General features: G+C 36.9%; 1 protein-coding gene across 7 annotated transcripts in view; it reads right to left on the bottom strand.

The window, feature by feature from the left end:
- Window positions 1-287: 287 nt before the first annotated feature.
- MUSK (muscle associated receptor tyrosine kinase) overlaps window positions 288-21614 on the bottom strand; it is a gene marked incomplete at both ends in the record, with an annotated part of 75714 nt that continues 54387 nt past the window's right edge. For 2 of the 7 annotated variants that reach the window (XM_084238770.1, XM_084238772.1), the window contains 8 exons: window positions 288-970; window positions 2116-2264; window positions 3399-3590; window positions 4572-4773; window positions 7900-7923; window positions 8593-8768; window positions 11424-11687; window positions 14900-14906. In XM_084238770.1, coding sequence (XP_084094896.1) covers window positions 288-970; window positions 2116-2264; window positions 3399-3590; window positions 4572-4773; window positions 7900-7923; window positions 8593-8768; window positions 11424-11687; window positions 14900-14906 — 1697 coding nt within the window. Of the gene's footprint in view, window positions 971-2115; window positions 2265-3398; window positions 3591-4571; window positions 4774-7899; window positions 7924-8428; window positions 8769-11423; window positions 11688-14899; window positions 14907-21614 lie in introns of those variants that run through there. The other 5 variants (XM_084238771.1, XM_084238773.1, XM_084238774.1 and 2 more) reach the window with 3 other exon arrangements.

Below are 21614 nucleotides of genomic sequence, written 5' to 3'. Positions count from 1 at the left end.
CTAATGCAGGAAATGACCAAGATGACATCCTTTCTTCTACAATATGCGATACAGACTTTCCCCGGGAGGAAGAATGGTAATCTCCTGCAATTTGACACATTTCCCAGCTTGCGTTTGGAATCACTGACTTTCAGTAGGTAAGGGCTACCCCGAGAGCAATGTGCTTTAGTTTTCCTTAGCAACAACGCAGTTCTCGCGGTCTGCTATTCTTCTTTCCTAGCTGCGTCTTGTTAGGTGCCCCTGGCTACAGAGTCTGGGGGAGAGCCCATCTTATCACCTTCTCGGGCTCAGACACTCACAGTTCCCTCGGCCCGTTCACACATGCGTTCCAGAATTCGGTGAATGCTGGCGAAACTGGGTCTGTCTGTGGGCAGCTTGCTCCAACACAGGCGCATTAGATTGTACAGCTCCAGGGGGCAGTTCTCAGGGCAGGAGAGGATGTTGCCATCTCGCACATAGTAGATGACCTCCTCGTGGGCCATCCCGTAGTAGGGCTGCAGGCCGTAGGAGAAGATTTCCCACAGCACCACGCCGTAGGCCCACACGTCGGACTCCGTGGTGTAGCGGTTGTAGAAAATGGACTCCGGGGGCATCCAACGGATAGGGATAGCATCGTTTTCATTAGCTTTGTAATAGTCCGCCGAGTAGATGTTTCTGGAGAGGCCAAAGTCGGCAATTTTCACCACCATGTTCTCACCCACCAGGCAGTTTCTGGTGGCTAAATCCCGGTGGACAAACTTGCGCTCTGAGAGGTAGGCCATGCCGGCTGCCACCTGCCTGGCAATGCAGAGCTGCTCGGCACAGGAGAGGGGCGGGGGGCCAGGGCTGGACAGCGGGGCCCGCATGGTCAGGTCGCTGTGGCTGAGGCTGCACCGGGTGTGAGGGGACATGCTGCGGAGGAACTCATTGAGGTCGCCATAGGCCATGTATTCAAAGAGCAGGCACATGGGTTTTCCGACGGCACACACTCCTGGAAACAAAGTAACATCCCTTGTGAGGTTGGCTTTCTAAAGGACACGCTGCAAACAGTACTCCCAAAGGTAGGGACCCGAGCAGAAAATGTGAGACCCTAATTTTTGCTGACAGCGTCATAGTCAAACCTGACCCCATTTCTCTGTGTAAACATCTCTTATTTACCTTGTAAGGTGCAGCTTTTTTATGGTTCCCCTTAAAGAGCCTCAGCTACTGACAGACTCACCTGTTATTAGTTAGATTTTCCTTCTACCAGCCTATAGCCAAGTACCTACCACGATATGTTCTAATCATCCACTGATGAGAAATTTTCCTCCCAACAATTTAGCACTTTGAAAGCAGAGGTCACACCTTATTTTTGTTAAATTCTGCATACCTCCCACTTGTCTGGCACAGCAAGTGCTCAAAATAGGGTGAGTAGGATTTGTGAGTGGATGCTGGTTTTGAGTATATAAGGTAATTGCTCCGTGTTTCTGCTTGCTTCTCTGAAGGATAATAAGAAAGGCGTATGAAATTTAGAGAGGATAACAAAAACAATCCAAGAGCTTAGATTAAGTATTCAGGTTGCTGCAGGAAAACATTCTGAAATTTAGATTTTATAGTGGTCGTTCTAGAAAGAATGAAAAAAATTAATATCGTCTCAGATTTAGTGCCAACAGGACATTAGATAATCTTAAAATCTTGCTGTATTTGAGATGGAAATTATACAACTTGAAATAATAGATCAAATGGGCACAAGTTCACATCACTGTGAAAATAGCTTATTAGAGCTTCTTTTTTTAGGTAAAAATTAGAAGTCTGTTCAAACAGGGAGAGCAATAAAGAATTTTCATAGATTGGCTTATTTATTTTAGGGTTAGTTTTTAATTCCAAGGACTTTAACATTCAGTATACTTGCCTGTACTGGAGAGAAAATTAAAGAAATGACAGTACATTTTCTGACAATTGAAATTTCTTGAATGGAGATTCTATAATGTAATGTTCCATTTCTTGATAACACAAAATTATGTAACATATATATGTCTATATATATATATCTGATCAAGGGGTGAAGGTAAAAGCATGAGTGAAGTATTAAGGAGGAAAAATGCAAAATGCCTCTGTTTTCTGATTCAATACATTTCTTCACTTGTATTTTCCTACCTAAGAGTTTCACAATATTAGGGTTATCAAATTCTGCCATGAGGGCTGCCTCCCTCTGAAAGTCAGCTTGCATGTCTGCTGAGGCCTCTTCTTTGAGCATCTTCACCGCCACCATAGTGAAAGGTTCATAGGGAAGTAAACCCGGAGCCCTAAGAGATCAATTTATTTAGAAAGAAAGTAAAAGTCAGGAACATTATATATATTCACGTTATACCTACTCACATTCACACACATCACCCCACTTAGTGCAACCTTTCCCAGAACCACAGAATCATAAAATGCCAACCGCAAATTGCATTTAAAATTCTTGACTCTCATTAATAAGAATCACTAGAGTTATTTATAAATTACAGGAATTCTAAAGGGTACAGATCATTACCATCCTAAGCCCTTATTTAATCTCTGGCCAGACTCTGAACTCTTTGAAGGCAGGGACCATGATTAATTCATCTTTATAGCCCCAAAGAGCTAAACTGGTATCTTACATATTTCTGATTCCCAATATAAGTACTTGGTTTTCATTAGGCATGTAATCTCCATACCAGTCCTACTATGAGGCGAGATATGGTGGCCTCCTGCCCAGGAGCTCCAGGCAAAAGTGACTATTGGTGATTCAAACCAAGTCCACATTCTCTTGCCCAGCTGCCTCTCTGTGGGGCTGCATCCAGAGATAGCATTTGATTGCAATTCACACAAAGACACTAAATGGCCTGGTCATGGCCTTAATATGGACTCTTTTCTTAAACCCATTGTTTTCCAACATTTAAAATTATATTTTCCCTTTTTCTGTTCTGTCATTCCATGAACATCTGCTTAATATCTATATGTCAGGCTGTGAGGTCTTACATGGAAACACTACTTCAAAGTAAACTAAATGAAGTGGAGAACAGAACATCAGAATTATTTTCTAAAAGCAATGTAAGAAATGATAACTGAAACTGTGGGACAATATTCTTTTCTGAAAAGGCAATAGGATTTAGCTATTGCTAACTGCTTGTAATTTGAACACTGCACTGTATAAATGAAGATATACTTATATTTCCTATAAGCTCTTTCTTTTAAATGTAAAACTATATATTCTTTCTCTACGCACAACTCTATTTTCCAGCAGAAGAGGGAAATTATTAGGATTTTAGGGCTAGTGCTCAATACAAATGAGGTTAATGACATGACAAATTAATTTGATAATCTTAATACATATTGTGTAAATATTATGGAAATGGCCTGGCAACTTTTGAGACAAACATTTCAGTGGAGATATTTTTTTACATGGGTAACTCTACCTGGCTTGAAAGACTCTGCCAAATGCTCCCTCTCCGATATCTCTCACATATTCAATGTTATTCCTTGGATACTCCAGGCTGAGCAATTTGGGGTTCAGCAGAAGTGGCATCCTCTGGTACATGGGGTTGGGATGAAGTCTGTCTAGCAAGAGCTCAGAAGGGAGGGTAGTGAGGGTTACTGCTGCCGATTCTCTGCAGGTAAGACAGATAAGACCAATAATGAGCTCAGGATCAGGTGAGATCTTTGTGTGTCCACTAAAGTTCTAAAGAGACATGGCATTTAGGAGGAAACATGACAATTATACTAAAGCAGACATATATCCTTAGTTTTAGAGCAAGGAAGTATTTTGTTTGGTCTGGAGTCAAAAGGCACATTTTTTCAGGAATTTTATCATCTCCAATCTCATAGTGGTGATGGGGCTAAGAAAGAAGGTGAAGGCACAGATACTCATATTCTTCTAGATTACTGTTTAGATTCTATCTGCAATGAAAAATCAACCTTGGGACTCATGAACTCATGCAAAAAAAAAATCATTGCTATATTTTTTGAAGATAATGGGGTGTTTAATTTTAAAGGCAGTGAGATGGGCATATATACTGTAGGGATAAATGAAGTGAATCAAACTTTTTTGCACCCTGGCCAAGAGGCGTGGACAAGGGACTCCCGCACCTGTTATTATGGACAAAGAGCACAGTGTGCGCATATGTAAATGCTCTCACACCTGGAGGAGCAGGGTAAAGTAGCAGTGGCTGCACAGCAGGAGGAATAAATACTCTGAGGCAAGCCCAGGAGACACAGACTGAGACTGACACTGAGAGAGAGAATCCCAGAGAGAGGCTAGAGAAAGAGTACAAAGATTTGCGGGGGTGCTGGGGACTGGGTTGCCTCCCATGCCTCCCGGCCCCCCTGCTTTCCTCATGCCCTGTCTAACTCCACCCTGCCACCTGCCTCCTTGCATGCCAGCCTTCCTACCTGTTTTCCCATTCGAGTATTAAAAGGCCTGTAACATCCACCAAAGTCTCCTGACTCTCTTGATCCATCTCCCTGAATATACAGCGAATCTGCCCATCTTGGTTGTGCTTGCACTAAAATATATTTATATATTCCTTCCACCCCCAATTCCAATATTAATTAGCACATATTCAAATATGATAGCAAAACTAGAATCTCACCTTTTTTTATTTTTCCATTGTTTTCTTCTTCGGCAGCAATAAAGAGTAGTTATGGTCAGAAGCACAAATATTGCAAAGCTGGACATGATGGAGATTATTACAGTCATGGAGTATGTAGGTGAGACAGAGAAGGAGGAGGAGGAGGAAGAAGGTAAATTTGGAATGTCCACGCTTGGCTTTGAGGATGTCATTGGTGGGAATGCTGTAAGTAAACAAGAATTCTTTTCATTCGCTCTTAAACATTTCAGAATGAATTTATGTATTTAAATAAGCAGCAAACTGAATTTTAAAAATGTGCTTATGTGTCAGATTCTCCCTGGTTAGATACTATAAAGTCCAACTTTTGGCATATACTGTGATCCAGTTGTAAATAAATCTAACTTATAGGATCATGTAATTTCAAAGGTAAGACTCAGAGAAAAGAAACAATTTTTCCAAGACAAATTTGGATCCTGGATGAATGCTTTTCCCATTGCATCATATGGTTTATGACCTGACACCAATCATACAAATTATTAAGTAATTAAATAAAATAATTTCTTAAATGACACTTGAGGTCAGGATTGTCCAAAACTGAGCTTTTGTACACACTTACTATTAATTTACAAACAGAATAAAAACAATGGAAGATGAAAAATGGAAATATTAGGACACAAATGAGTAGAAGTTAGTCCATCCAAAGTTGAATTCCTACTAAAAAGGTCAATGCAATATAAAAACAAGGTAAAATCTGCACGACTACAGGAGAACAAAACATGATACTCATATAACTGTTTGTTGGTAACAAAGTCCATTGTATATTTATTATACAAACTTTTAATTATATTTTAAGTCCTTTTAATAGGTAGGTTAAAGACAAAAACATGGACAGAGTATTTTTTTAACAATGTATTAACAAGAATGCTTTAGTAGCTAAGAATGAAAAATTGTACCCTAATAAGAGAAAATAAACCTTGCTTACAAATATTTGTGGTGAATACTGACAATCTTTTCTCAGGTCAGAAAGGCAAATCTCAGTAGAAAGCAAAATCTAGGCAGATCTATTCTTTGATCACAATATGATTAACAAGAGATTAAATGAAATCCAATAGGTCATCTAAAACCAAAAAAATTCAGTAACTTTTCAAAAAGTAAAAAGTAGCAATACTTGCAGTTTAGAAAATGAATTCCTAATAGTGTATATTCAATTTGGACAAAGCTGTGCTGCATGATGAACTCACAGCATTGTCTCTTTCCCTTAGATAAAAAGAATTAAAGTGAATGAACTAAATATTTTACCCATGGCATTGGAAAAGAGACAAAAACTACAGAAAACAAAGAATGGTAAGTGATAAAACAACAGCCAAGTACAAGCAGAAATCAATAAGTTAGAATACACGTATCACAAATGACAGAATTTAAAAAATAGATCTTATTAATGTATATAGTAGTCTATTCAGTGGAATTTTAATTTTAAAAAAGATAAGAAAATCACAGACATACAAAATTAGATAAGAGTTATGATAAGAGTTATGACAGTAGATTCAAAATTCAATGAAAATGAAAATTTTATGCAGTTACATCTTAAGGAAAATGACACATTAAGCACCAAACTTGAAGAATTAGAAAATTTGAATATTGTCATACCTGGGAAATATGAAAGTCATTATCGAATTATGGATATAATCTTTCAGGAGATATAATGTTCCTATTTTATAATATGTTCCAATAAGAGAAAAATCTTTCAAATTATTTAAGAAAGTTATTATAATACTAATATCATAACCTGACAGTGTTAGCACAAAAGTGCATATGTAAATTATAGAACATAGATAAAAAGGATCTTAAATGAAAATATTAGCAATCGACTACCATGTAGCAAGAGAAAAATGATTTAAAATACGTAAATAATAAACACATCACAAGGTCAAGAGAAAACTTTTATTGCACTAGATGCCTAAATTCATTTGAAATAGCATACTGGTGAAAGCAGAGATGACCAGGGGTTACCCATGTGGGATTTCTTAGTTCAAGAGTGGAATCAGTAAGTGTGCCCTGAGCACCAATGGCTAAGCCGGTGGTTTTGAATCACACTTTGAGACATTCCCCTCTAGATGATCAGATGAAATGATGAAATGACATTTGGAATTCATTTGCTTACATGTACCAAAGATTTCATAAAACTATTTTTTAGGATAGGAAGTTCATTTTTGTAGCTAATTTATGCTGCTCATTGTAGTGAATGTAAAAGGCAGGGATATGGCTATTGTGTGTGTGTTATTCCTGGCTAAACTAGGACTTAAAGTTCAGCACCTTCCACACAGTAAATCTCACTGAATGCTTGACGATGAATGAGCAATGCATAGAAGTGTGAAAAAAAGACCACAGTCATCAATTACAAGTCTAGCCCTGGTAAACTTGGATGGCTTATATGGCAAACAACCGAAACATTTCTTTTTTATTCCTTCAATTTAGGAATAACTATTTGACAGATTTCCAGAATAACCAATTTTTAGGGTTTTCCATAACTGCTGGTTCGCTAACTCTGAGCAATTCCGTAGGTAGCAGTAGCAAGTCGTCTTTGACTACTTAGCCTCTTAAGTAAGTGGGAACAAATCCTGGCACTTCAAGTGCAGAGGCGATTAGCCCTGGAATATGTATCACAGGAAATGCAGCTGAGTTAAGCCTTGAAACACTCAAATTAGAGGAAGTTGGCATGATAACCTTTTCTAATTTCATTTTGACAATTTCTGCATTCTGCTGGGTTAAAGCACCATCTGATACTAGTTAGTTGTAGGACATCTCTTGTCAAGCAAACTTCTTCAATTCTTTCCTACAGATTTTGAGAGGACCTCTAGTTAAAACCAATTGATTTGACCCTGTGGACTTTATAGTGGAGATTAGCTGTCTCAAAAAACACCTCTTTTTCCAAAAGAAGACTCTGTTGTCACAAACAAAGGTCGTGAACTGGATCAATGGAGAAATAAATATTTGCTTTCAGCTCTAAATAATGAGATGATACAAAAATCATGAATACAAAGTCAAAAGGTGATAGATTTGGCTTACATTCCAGCCGTAGAAAAGATAAAGCAAGTTAATCACCTCGAGGTAGGAGGTATTATTTATATCATTCCCAAATATGGTGATCTCTGTGGGTTACTTAGAAACGATTAGCTGAGCTCTCCAGTGATCTTCACTCATGTTCTACCCAGGGTGAGAACAGTAAAAATACTTCTTTGCAAATGGTCGAAAATTCTGTTCCTGAGATCAGGAAATGTGAGTGTAAATACACATGCACGAATCCAGTTACATACACATCAGGTTCAAGGGCACAAACGAAATTACTTACTTGTTAGGTTTTCTTTTTTATAATCTGAGGGGGAAAGGATAAAAAGTGGTTTTAAATGAGCATTCAGATACCTCCTCTAGTCTGTGGAGAGTGCTAAGCAATGCAAGTTCTCTTTCAGCTTTTTCATATACAACTGGAAAACATTCTTTGCATTCGAATGTGAAAGGATTGCGTTGTTGAAATTAAACCAGCTGTTAGGCCTGACAGCAGAGCTTCTTACAAAAGGAGTTCATGAAAGCAACATGCAGAGATTCAGCTTTGTTTTGTGAGGTCAGCGTTTTCAAACATGTGGCTTATTTTAGCATGCTTGAAAATCTGTTCCATTGGCTAAGAGAGGATTTTATTCCTTTATTCTTCCTCTCTGACAATATATAAGACATCTTAGCTCTTTCACCGCACATTCCAGAAAATGTTACACGCTCTCTCACAAGATCTGTTAGGAAATAAGGTAAGACCTCAAGCAGTAGTTAAAAGTGCTCTTCAATTTCTTTTAGAACAAATGAAGCCAATCCTTAGGCTAACCTGTGAGATTAGGGTAGCATTAGGATCCTGTTATTAAGTAGCTAAAGAAGGCAGAGTTCAAAACAAAAATTAGAAATGCCTAGAAATATTAGGAGATCTAAGTTCACACTTTGCTCTCTTGAGAACAGCAGATTTCTCGTAACCTCCAAAATTTGGAAAGAACTCGGTTACCTAAATAAGGCAGTCTGGTACAAGCTGTGGGGTCCCAATGCATGCTGGGAAGCTTGCTGCATTCTGGCAGAGAGAGCAGATGTATCCCAGATCTGTAGAGTCCTCTGTGGGGCTTTTCTTCCATTGACAGCCATTCTTTTGCACAGAAAAGCTCCTTCACTGCCAGGCAGTATTCCCTGAAATATTTTATGGATAACAAAACTTGATGAATTAGAGCATGTTAAGCCAACTTCGTGGCAGAGCCTAAATTCTGTATTTTGAAAACATCATCATGGGACATTGTCTGTTTTTGTAAAAGGAGTTTTGAAAGGATCCTTTTATTGTAAATTATGTAAGACTTTTTGAGAGACAGCATATTTTCCTGTGAGATGAACCGCTATCTGGTTTTATTTCTAAAACATATTTAATGCTACTGGGAAAAAGAACTTTCAAGTTCCAAGGGAATTAGAAATACCATCAGGAATCCCCACATACCTCATTTCAACCTCATGTTAAAATAACTACACCATGGGGGTGGGGATGGAGGGAAAGCACAGTGCACCCTGATGGGAGAATATGGGGGGTTACAGTGACTATACTGTCAAACACTAGCAAGGATGGAAAAGATGATACTTCAATATAAAGCATAATAAAAAAAATGATTGCTACAGTATAAGTACACAATGGTACAAACATACTCACGCATACTAGACGTCACAGATTATTGTCAATCAGTTTCCAGTCTGAGAGATTTTCCTACAATGTCAGGACTAGTGGAAGTCAGGTTCTCTGGACACTTTAGCTACACTATTTGAATATTTCTAATATTGAAATCTCAAAGAAAGGGATTTTTTTCTAAAGAAACAAAACTGGAAAGTTATTTTTAACCTTAACCAGGACATCTGCATGTAAACTGATCTAGGACATAAAAGTTACTCAATAAATTTATTTTGTGGTAGCATGCACAGATAAAATTCAATTTTAATTTTGGTAAAAATATCCTAAATTTCATTTAGGACAGAAGAGATTTGATTATCATCACTTATGGATAACACTTATCATCACTGCACTATAGCCTGACAGAGGACCTTTTGTCAAAGGTCAGCTAGAACTCTGTAAAATGGTTGATACATAGATAAGTATAATAAAATACAATAGCTTTATTGTATACTAGTAAAAACTTGTCAACAAATAAGATGGAAAAATTACCTCATACTTGACAAGGATTAATGAGTCATGATTAATGAGACTCATTTTCTCTCAATAACTAGGAGGTCAAATAGCAAAGAAAATTGGAAATAACAACAACTGCAAGAATATATATTTTTTAGATGTTCGTTTGTGCCTAGAGATGGGGCTTGATTTTTATTGTCGTTAATGAGTGAGTCAACTTGAACTGATATTTCTATAACAATTTTCCTTTTCATACTGTGGTCATACACAGTAATTGCTTGAAGATTCTTAGGCAGTATCAGGAGGGATTGCCCATCTTATTCCTTCAGCTTCCTCTACTTCCATCCCAACCATCTAAACAAGTAAAAGCAGCAGCAAAAAACAACAAACCATTTCTACATGCAACAATGTGGGTGACATCCAACATTGTGTGGAACAAAAAAAGACAGACACAAAACAGTGTATATTGTATGATTCCAGGAGCTAATGGGGGATTGATAAGAAATGAGGACCAGGGAGTTTGATGGGTATTGAAAATACTGTGTTGATTGAGGCTATGTATGGAGTTGAATCCATTGTCAAAACTCCTGGAATTATATGCTTAAAAGAGCTACAGTTTAGTGTATGTAAATCATAATTCTTTCAGTTAAATAGCACAATAAAAATATCATATTTTCAAAAATCTGATTAAAATCCTCTCCCAAATTACATAATACAACTCTAACATGTAAAATCTCAGGAAATTAATAGCACCTTTATTAAAAATAAGATATATGGGAAGTAAGTGCATCACTAGGTTTTGGGAACAGTCTAACCAGTGCTGCAACTATATTGTAATCATTACTGTAAATAATATTCAAATCATTCCTGGTTTTATCAAAACAGAGGTGGAAATGTTATTTCTTCAAAGGAAAATTTAAGAATAATATCCAGTTTCACTATATATCATAGATGTGCAATACTATAATCCCTTCAAGTCTAATTTGCAGGTGAGGAAACTGAGCCATTATCGCATCTACATCTAGATAGTAGTACAAACAGTTTTGGAACTTTGTTCTCTGGCTCAAAAGTCATATTGATTCCTGTTTTTTATACTTATTAATGAAATTAAGAATTATTGAATGTAGATTTATGAATTTCAAAGTTTAAAGAGTCTGGGGGCTTTAAAGAGATATCTATTTATAACCTATTTCCCCCAACTCCACCCTTTAATCCCAAGTGAGGCAAGAGGTCAATATCTAAATTAGAATAGTTGGGTGAAATGTATTTGAAAATAATATTCTGAAATGCTCAACACGATCTCATATTTGTTGGCAAATAATACTGTAACACTTGCAATGTCTTTTTTTTTTTTTTATCTTGGCTTACCAATGAGATCCATGTTAGTTTGGGATTTCATTTTGTATTTCATAGAAAACAGTGATATTTATAAATATGATGATAATGTGAATAATGACAAGGATAATGAAATATTATACCTTCAGGACATTTTCTAGAAACTCACAGCTCTTCTATCATAGTGATATGGTAGGAATTTTGCCCAATTAATTACTTGCTATTTTGGATAAAAGCTAGCTATTTCCTTTACTATTGCACATGACAACTTTTCTTTTAAAACACTTCCTATTTGCAGATAGACAAATGCAATATTTACATTTATTTGTATTTTTAAATTTTACCTGCAGATGGGTATAGGAGCAGGTATTACTCCAGGGTTACATTCTTGGAAGATGTGGTTACACAGCAAAGCTTCAGCAGCTGGCCTGCAGAACGGGCTCACTGCTTTCAGCTCATTCCAGGCAGTGTGGACCAGGAGTTCCTGGGCCTCCTCGGGGTCAGTGTAGGAGTTGTTGAAGAAAACAAGAGCATCTTTTGCCAGAACAGCATTACACACCTCCCCTCTGTACTGGGTGCAGTAGCCTTTGTTATCTTTCTGTGGTTTACTGAAAGAAGCAATGAACAATATTTCCAATCACATGTTATTTCTTAGCTGTCTTTTTTTCTTTCCAGTTTCCACATCTGCATCACAGAAATAGGAGACAATTGTACTAACAAATTGGTTGAAACATTCCCTGTGAATACTGTCTTCATTTTCCGCTGTAATTATATCACCTCTGGCTACTCCAGAGAGCTATTATGAAGAGCATATGTGATAACAGATGTAGAAAGATTTAGAAACTATCAAGAGCTGAATAGATCTGGGAACTTTTATTATTTATATTGTAAATGAATTTGACTATTCTTATTTAAGCTGCCTCACATACTTCTTAAAACTAATTTGACATAAGCAAATAAATGCATCTAGAAAACATTCATCATGATGATTAATAAATGATTGAGTATACTTACTTTTATTCAAAAAGCTTGTAGCTTTATGAACACAGTTTATTTGTTATAAGAGTTAACTACCTGAATTTTGTAGCACATATACATCTTTGCAACAACTTCTAGACTCATATTTTTTTCATTTAAACTGTTTTCCAGCATTCCATTAAAGAATAAAATGAAAAATGTAGGAAGGAGAAAGCATGAAGTCAGATTTCCAGCTAAAATAGGTAACAAGAACAAGGGGTGGATACTATATAAGGATTAAGGGAGCACTATATCAGGAAGATATAATACTCATATGTTCACCAAATAAAGGAGCATCAAAATATATAAGGCAATTAATATCAAATCTGAAAACAGATACTGGGCAAAACACATTAGTAACTGGGGACTTTAACACCCCACTTTTACCAATGGACAGATCAGCTAGACAGAAAATAAATGATACAATAGTCTTAAAGAATTAGACCACATGGGATTAATAGAAATGTATAGGCCTGTGCCCCAAAAAGCTGAATACACATTCTTTTTTAAGTGCACTTGGGTCATTCTCCAGGATTAACCACATTTTGGGTCACAAGTATGAACAAATTGAGCAAAGCAATTTTTGTCCAAAGGGAGTAAAGTGCTCCCTCATCAAAACTGCAAGATGACAGCATCTTCTCTGGCCACTGTGGTATCAAATTATCAATTAACCACAAAAATGAAGCAGGGAAAACCTCCAATATGTGAAGACTGTACAACACACTACAAATTGACTATTGGGTTAATGAAGAAATTAAGAAATACCTCAAAATGAATGATAATGAGGACCCAGCCTTCCAGAACTTATAGGACACAGCAAAAGAAGTACTACGAGGGTAGTATGTAGCAATACAGGCACACATCAGGAAAGAATAAAGAGCTTATATAAATAATCCTGTCTCTCACCTTGTAGAATTAAAAAGCACTATTTATGATAGCCAAGTTACAGAAATAGCCTAAGTGCCCCAAAAGAGATGAGTGGACCAGGAAGATGTGGTATATATTCGCAATGGAATACTACCCAGCTGTTAAAAAGGATAAACTATTGCCATTTGTGACAAAAGTTTATGGAGCTGGAGGAAATTATGATAAGCAAATTAAGTCAGAAGGAGAAAGACATATAACCAATGGTGTCACTTATTTATGGAATACAGAGAAACTAAACAGAATCAGATAAAGCCAAACTAGTCACAACCCTAGAAATTTGACTGTAGAATTGAGGCTACCAGAGGGGGAGAGAAGCGGTGGGAACAAAGTGGGAGGGAGCACAATGGGTTATGGAGGTAGTCTGCCTTTTGCAAATGATAAGACCCCTCCCCAATCACCTAAAGTCTTGTTTCTCTAAGGGCAGCCCTTGGGATTGCTGATGGAGCAAGACCAGAAAGAAGCAGCTGGTCCTGTTTCTCATTCAAACAGTGGGGCAGAGGTCACAGGGATCTGGTCACAGAATGCTGGTTATTTTGGAATGATCTGCCAGAATATCTCCTAAAATGCTAGTTAATATTGCACATGGAGCCGGTCCCTTTCTTGCCTCCCGACAAACTAAACCTGGCTGACCTCCCTTTCTGTAAGGTTTCTCTTTTTAGAAGTAACAGTGGATATTTGATCCCAAGTCCCTCTTTTAATTTCTTTAATAACAGATAACTCTCCTTGGTTAAATGTAATATTTAAAGGAATCTATGCATTTCCCTCTTATTTTTCTCTGCTTTAAACTGTACCATTCACATTCAGTAGAACGTTTTAAAATGTCATCTTGCAGTTTTGATAAGGGAGACCTTTACTCCTTTGAACAAATAATCCTTTGCTCAAGGATACAGCCAGATGTTCAATGGTGGATTTGGGGGTTAAAACAACCTCAATAATCCAGTAGGAACCCCACATATGTCTTTTAGAACTCTGATAGCCACATAAATCTCAATACCTATTGTCAGATAAATCAAGGCATTGAGACTATATGAACTTGGATAAGATTTAGATCAAATTTTCTTATGCAATTATTTCATTTCATGAAATTAGAATCAATAGGAAGAGTTCTAGGTCTTGCTCAGCTGTGCTACGAATCTGGATTAATGTAGTTTATGAATCTGAGTTCTTGAGTTTTTCAATCTGGGCTCAGACAGAGGCTCTGTAGTTTGCTAGCTACGTGGCCTGGGCAACTCTTGCTGCATCAACTTCCTCATGTGAAAAACATTAGTAGTTCTTGCCCCATAAAGTTGCTGAAACAATAATATGAGAAAAGTGGTGCTTATAAATGTAACACAAAATCATCTGCTCTTATTGTTATTCCTACTATTGATTAATCAGTCTGAATCTCAGTTTCATCATTGATAAAGTTAGATAAAAATAGTTAATCGCACTTCACAGATTTTTATAAAAGTCAATTTCATGCAAGGAAAACATTCTAAGTTTGCAAAATGTTATATAAAGAGTAAAACTTTCTTATCTACAGATTACAGCTATTAGACAGCTTAGGAGTCAGTAATTTACTAGTTGTATAAGTCACTGAAATGATCCAAAGACATTCTCTTCCTTTTTTTCCTGTACAATAGGGATAAAACATTGTTGCTATTTCATTAAGCATAGATTTAAATAACACACATGTAGCATTTACACAGTGCCTGATACATGGTACTCAATGGACTTTACCTGTCTTCACCTTTATCATCTTATAATAGTGTTATAATAATATCATCTTATAATAGTAAAAGGCTTAGAAATTAGGCATAATCCAAAATATTACAGTATTCAGAAAATAAATAGCATGCCAAACACAAAATAAAACAATATAGTAATAATATCTTACCTCCATTCTATTGACAGGAAAGAAAGTTTCCACAGGAAATGAAATTAAAAGGAGAAAAGAAACAAAATTTAGTGCATTTTTATCTTATGGCTTGCAAGCGATAATTTGATACTTCTATGAGCTAAGTTTCTGTAAAGTTCTTTGCTTTTGCCAGGAGGCAAGATGCTGTATTGAACAGGCTGATTTAGAGAAAGAAATTAAGAAAACATTGAGTGTCTCCAGTGACTGAATTTTTCTTTTTAAATTGAGTCAGCTATAAGCATCATCAGCCCAGGTAGTGTCAGAGCTCCTAATTTTACTCTATTATCACAAAGGGACTCTGTATAAAGAAGGTGGTTACACTGGGAGAGGCAAGACAGGTGGGTGGGGGTGACAGGACAGTCATTCTGCAGACATGCTGGCTTCATGGCTCAGTGACCTGTATACACAGCATCTGCTGTCACCATCTTAAAATACTTAATTTTTTGAGAAGGGGTCCCCCATGTTGAATTTGTCCTGGGTCCAACATTTTAGGTCCACAGTGATGAAAACTCGGGGCAGGAGGGGACTGCGCTTTCCTCTTGTGAATTACGGGGCTCCCAGCATGAATGGCCCCAACTGGGACTCTCTCAAGAGATCAGTCCCCTTGGGAGAGTGTACTGTCACCAGCATTTCTGAATGATCCCATCTCTTTTTTTTTTTTTATGGAAATCTATAACTTCAAATTCCTTTCCAAGCACTTTGTCTTTTACTTCCTCCTGTCCCCTTACCCCCAAAAGTAAGAAGTAAAACATACACTTTGTCTAAAACCAATTTGCCTTATTACAAGCTCTGCTAATGTTGAGGTCCAATTCCCTTTAAAGGCTTTAGGTCCATTTGGGTGCTCTGCTGTTGGCATTTTAAAGAGTTCTAAAAAGAATTCCTCTGACAAGTCAATCATCTTGTAAAAACCTTGTAAACTCCAAGTTTATACTTCTACTAATTCCCTTTCACATTAGTCAGAGTTGGTGACTATGAGGTTGTTGCAATCTTGGGTGTATAATTATTGATGTCTTTATGAACTTTTTAATCAAAGAGTCTGAAGATGTAGCTTAGAAACCAACCTACACAAGAGACCTAGATGACTCAAACCTTCTGACACACCTGCCCCTGTGGACTGAACAGATGGAAGGAGACATCATGAAATCCCTCCAGAGAAAAAGGTATGTAATTTTTTTTCTTTTTAAAAATTTTATATATTTTTTACATCAGTCTTCATTTTTATACCATGTATCATCTCGTGACACTCCTAACACCAATTCACCCTGTACCATCACCATAGTCCCTTGTGCTCTTTCCCCTCCCCTCCCCCAACCCACAGAATGTCTCTGGTTTATAGTTGTCTGTTGATTTTGATTTTCACTTTATTATAGTTACCTTTTTCCCCCTGATCCTTTATTTGGATCCCCTACATCCCTCCTATCAGTGAAACCATCTGGTATTTTTCTTTTTCTTTCTGGCTTATTTTACTGAGCATGATTCTTTCCAGCTCCATCCATGTTGCTGCAAATTGCATGAGTTTATCTTTTTTGATTGCTGAGTAATATTCCATTGTGTATATGTACCTCATCTTCTTGATCCAGTCATCTGTGTTTGGGCATTAGGGTTGTTTCCGTAGCTTACCTATTGTAAATAATGTTGCAATAAACATAGGGTGCAGGTGTCCTTTTGAATTAATGTTTTTGTATCCTTTGGGTAGATATCTAGACGTGGAATTGCTGAAAAAAGGTATGTAATTTGGAAAGGTCAAGGCAGATTGTAATAGCAGTGGAGCAGAAACAGCTGTTAAACATTAGGAAGCCAAGGTTATATATACAAAGGAGCCCTTAATTTAAGATGTAAAGGGAAGATTCAATATCACAGAGATTAGCCATGATAATTGGGGGGAGATAAGGTCTGATAGACTTCTATTTTGGCGACAAGCAAACCAAGATAAATGAAGTCTAGTTAATGATATTGGATCACCTGAAGAATGTTAAGAGAAGCAGAGGATACCCTTATTCAGTGGACATTCATGTATTTCTTACAGAAAGCTCTCCCATTATTTTCTTTGAGTGGGGGGAGTGTGGAGATCAGGGAAGTGTTCCAAGAACCTTGCCATTATAAACAAATGCTTTTATCTCCAAAGCAGATTTTTAAAAATTCCCAGTCTTTAGGGTTTTTTTGTTGTTCTTTTTCTAGTTCTTTGAGATGTGAGGTTAGGTTGTTTCTTTGAGTTCTTTCTTGTTTGTTGATGTGAGCCTGTATCGCTATATATTTTCCTCGTATTACTGCTTTTGCTGCATCCCATACATTCTGGAAAGTGGTGTCCTCCTTGTCATTCAACTCAAAGTATGTTTTAAATTTCTTCTTTGATCTCCTCATTAGTCCAGTGGTCCAACCACTATGGAAAGCTGTGTGGAAATTCCTCAACCTACTAAAGATAGAGCTTCCATATGATCCAGCAATTCCACTCCTAGGTATTTACCCAAAGGATACAGAAACATTAATTCCAAAGAGCACCTGCACCCCTATGTTTATAACAGCACAATTTACAATAGGTAAGCTATGGAAACAGCCCAAATGCCCAAAAATAGATGACTGGATCAAGAAGATGTGGTACATATACACCATGAAATATTACTCAGCATTCAAAAAAGATAAACACATGCAATTTGCAGCAACATGGATGGCGCTGGAAGGGATCATGCTCAGCAAAATAAGCCAGAAAGAAAGAGAAAAATACTGGATGGTCTCACTCATAACAGGAATCCAGAAAACCTAAATATGGACCCGGAAAAAGAATAACTATAAGAAAGAAAAAAATCAAAATCAACAAACAACTATGAACCAGAGACACTCTTGGTGGGGGTGGGTAAGGAGGGATTGGGGTCAAAATCGGGGTTGCAATTGTATGGGGAATATAAAAATTTTAAAAAAGTGAAAAAAAGATAAAAAAAATTCCCACAGTCATCAATATTTACAGTCTCTTTAAAATTATCTGGAAAAGTAAGTGAAACTTGGCTTTCTTCTTGAGACACACACTGACTCTAATATAAGAAAGCTGCCCAACTGTAAAAAAAAAATAATGCTTACCACTTATGCCTAATTGCAGAACAGCTGGTGGTCATTTAGTGTGGCTACTGGCTGTTACTCATTTATTCATTTTCTCTTTATTAAGAACAAAAACTAAACACCTTTAATCAATTTAAAATCAGATAAAACTACCCCAAAATGCTAGGGGGTGGTGTCTGTTTTGTGGATAAGAACACTCTCTATCTGTCATGCTCAATCACTGAGTATAAAAGGGGTTGTGTGTTCCTGCCACCTCATTTTGTTTCCTAATTGGGGGGGGGGGGTTTGAGGACTGTGATTATAAGACATGAGCAGGCATGAGACATGGTAGTGTATCAATAAGCCATGTCAATTAGGAAATACAGAGTTAAATTTTTTCTATAACAGCGTGAAAGATCAATGCCTTTAGAATATCGAAAATAAAACAATATTGTCCCTTTTGGGGGGATAAACAACTCCAGTACTACCACATCAGATTTCACCTGACTGCCAATTTTTGGTCATGCTACATATGTTCATCTGGGTTTTAAATTTAGCAACCAGAACTCCCACCCTGAAATCAATCCAAAGATGAGGCATTGCAGAGGTGGGGGTTTGGCACAATGGAAAATGGCTGATGTTAGAGGATGGGGGTGACCACAGACTCATTCCTGTAACCTGACACCGGCTAAGCAGAGACAGAACTTTGGACCTGATTCTCTCATGAAGGACCTATGAATGCCATGGAGAATTTAGAAAAACAAACATGTATTTTCCTTGACTGAATCCCTGTGTCTATTTCCCCGAAGCCCCAGCTTTATTGAGATATAGTTACCATACAGCTGTGTAAGTTTAAGGTGTATAAAGTAAGTGTTGGCTTGTTATACTTACATATGGTTAGATGATGACCAATATGGCATTAACTAATATTTTCATCACAATACATATTACCATTTATTTTTCATGGTGAGGATATTTAAGATTTACTCTCTTTGCAACTTTCACTATGTGATATAATATTAGTCACTACAGCCACCACATATACATTAGATCCCCAGAACTTAATTCACTTTGTAACTGGAAATTTATACCTCTTGACTAATGTCTCCCCATTTCTCCTTACACCAGGTCCATGGTAACAGAAACTCTCTGTCTAAGTTTGGTTTTTCAGATTTCATAAATAAGTGATACCATAGAGTATTTGTCTTTCTCTGCCTCATTTATCTCACTTAGCATAATCCTGCGCAAATGGCAGGATTTCCTTCTTTCTCATGGCTGAAAATATTCTGCTGTATGTGTACCACATCTTTTTTATCTATTCATTCATCAATGGACACAAGTTGTTTCCTTGTCTTGAACAGTGCTGCAGTGAACATGGGAGTACAGCTATTTCTTCAATATCCTGTTTTCATTTCCTTTGGATATATACCCAGAAGCAGAATTGCTGGATTGTATGGTTATTCTATTTTTAACTTTTTGGGGAATCAGTCTTACTGTTTTCTATAGTGGCTGCACCAACTAACACACCCATCGATATTCCACAAGGGTTTCCTTTTTTTCCACATCCTCACCAACAGGTGTTATTTCTTTGATGATGGCCATTCTAACAGGCATAGGGTGATATCTCATTGTGTTTCTGTTTGTATTTTCTTGATGATTAGTGATATCAAACATCTTTTTTATGTACCCATTGGCCATTTGTATGTCCTCTTTGGAAAAATGTCCATTTATTTCCCCTGCCCATTTTTTAATTGGATTGATATTTTTATTATTGAGTTGCGTGAGTTCTTTATATATTTTAGATATTAACTGCTTATCAGATATATGACTTGCAAATAGTTTCTCCCATCAGCAGATTGTCTTTACTTTTTGTTGACTGTTTCTTTTGCTGTGCAGAAGCTGTTTAGTTTGCTATAGATCCACTTACTAATTGTTACTTTTGTTGCTTGTGCTATCCGTGTCCTTTTACTTTGTCAAGAGCATCATCAAGTAACTTCTTCCTTATGTTTTCTTCTAGGAGTTTTATGGTTTCATGTCTTTAGTTCAAGTCTTTAATCCATTTGAATTAATTTTTGTTATGGTATAGGATAGGGGTCCAATTTCATTCTTCTCTATGATGTTATCTGGTTTTCCCAACACTATTTATTGAAGATATTCTCCTTCCCTATTGTGTCTTCTTGGCCTCCTTATTAAATATTCATTGACTGTATAGAAGAGAGAGAGAGAGAGAGCATGAAGGGGAGAGAGAGAGAGAGAGAGAGAGAGAGAGAGAGAGAGAGAGCATGAAGAGAGAGAGAGAGAGAGAGAGAGAGAGAGAGAGAGAGAAGAGAGTGGAGAGAGATAGCATATTTCTATGCTTTCATTTGTGTTTCATTGGTCTCTGTGTCTGTTTTATGCCAATACCATACTGTTTCAATTATAATAGCTTTGTAGTATAGTTTGAAAACAGTGACACCTCAAGCTTTGTTCTCCCTCTCAGGATTGTGTTGGTTATTTAGCAGGATCTTTTGTGCTTCCATAAAAGTTTTAGGATTTTTTTTTCTGTTTCTGTGAAAAAAACACCATTGGAGTTATGGCAGGGATTGCCTTGAATATATAGATAGCTTTGGAAACTATATACATTTTAACAATATTGAAACTTCCAATCTATGAATATGAATTTCTTTCCTTTTTTTTTTTTGATGTTGCTTTTTGTTTCTTTTGTAAGAGCCTTGTAGGTTTCCTTCATTGGTTAAATTTATTATGTATTTTATTGTCTTTGATACTATTGTGAGTAAAATTTTCTTTACTCCTTCTTCAGATATTGTTAGTGTCTAGAAACACAATTTCTGTAAGTTGATTTTTCTGCTGCAATTTAACTGAATTTGTTTATTAGTTCTAACAGTTTTTTGGTAGAATCTGGGATTTTTCATATATGAGATGATATCTGCCGAGACAATTTTACTTCTTCCTTTCCAATTTTTATGCCTTTTATTTCTCCCCCCTCCACCTCCAATGGTTTGAACTAGAACTTCCAGTACTGATAGTCTACTAGAAGTGATATTGATAGAGGGAACCCTGCCTTTCTTTCTGATCTTAGTGGAAAATCTTAAGCCTTTCACCACTAAATATGTTAGTTTTATCATATATGACCTTTACTGTGTTGAAGTATGCATTTTCTAGGCCCAACTTTTTGAGTATTTTTAATCAGGAAAGTACTGTCAAATGTATTTTTTTTTAAGATTTACTTATTTATTTATACAAGAGCTGGTGGCAGGTCAGAGGTGCAGGAGGGTGAGAGGATTCACCAGAGAAAGAGCAGGGAGCAAAACAGGCATTTGTACCAAAATCAATGCTGAGGGGAGCAGCAGGAGAGACAGGAGAGGTCTGCAGCGCCATGTGGGTATCTCCCTGGCTGGCCAGGAATTGAATCAGCGCTGCAGTGACTGCAGACAGCTTCACAGCACTGTACTCAACCTGCTGTGCCACTGGGGAGGCCCTGTCAAATGTATTTTTTGCATCTAACATAATGATCATATGGCTTTTTCTTCTATTAATATGTGTGGTATGTCACTTTAGTTGAAATTCATATATTGAACCATCCATGTATCCTAAGAATAAATCCTACTTGATTCTGGTTTCTGATCCTTTTAATGGGCTATTGGATTTAGCTAATTATGCTGAA

Source organism: Talpa europaea, assembly GCF_964194135.1.
Source record: "Talpa europaea genome assembly, chromosome: 7".
In the NCBI taxonomy this organism is placed as follows: domain Eukaryota; kingdom Metazoa; phylum Chordata; class Mammalia; order Eulipotyphla; family Talpidae; genus Talpa; species Talpa europaea.
The sequence above is the reverse complement of the archived record's forward strand: the minus strand, read 5'-3'. Positions and strand labels throughout refer to the sequence as shown.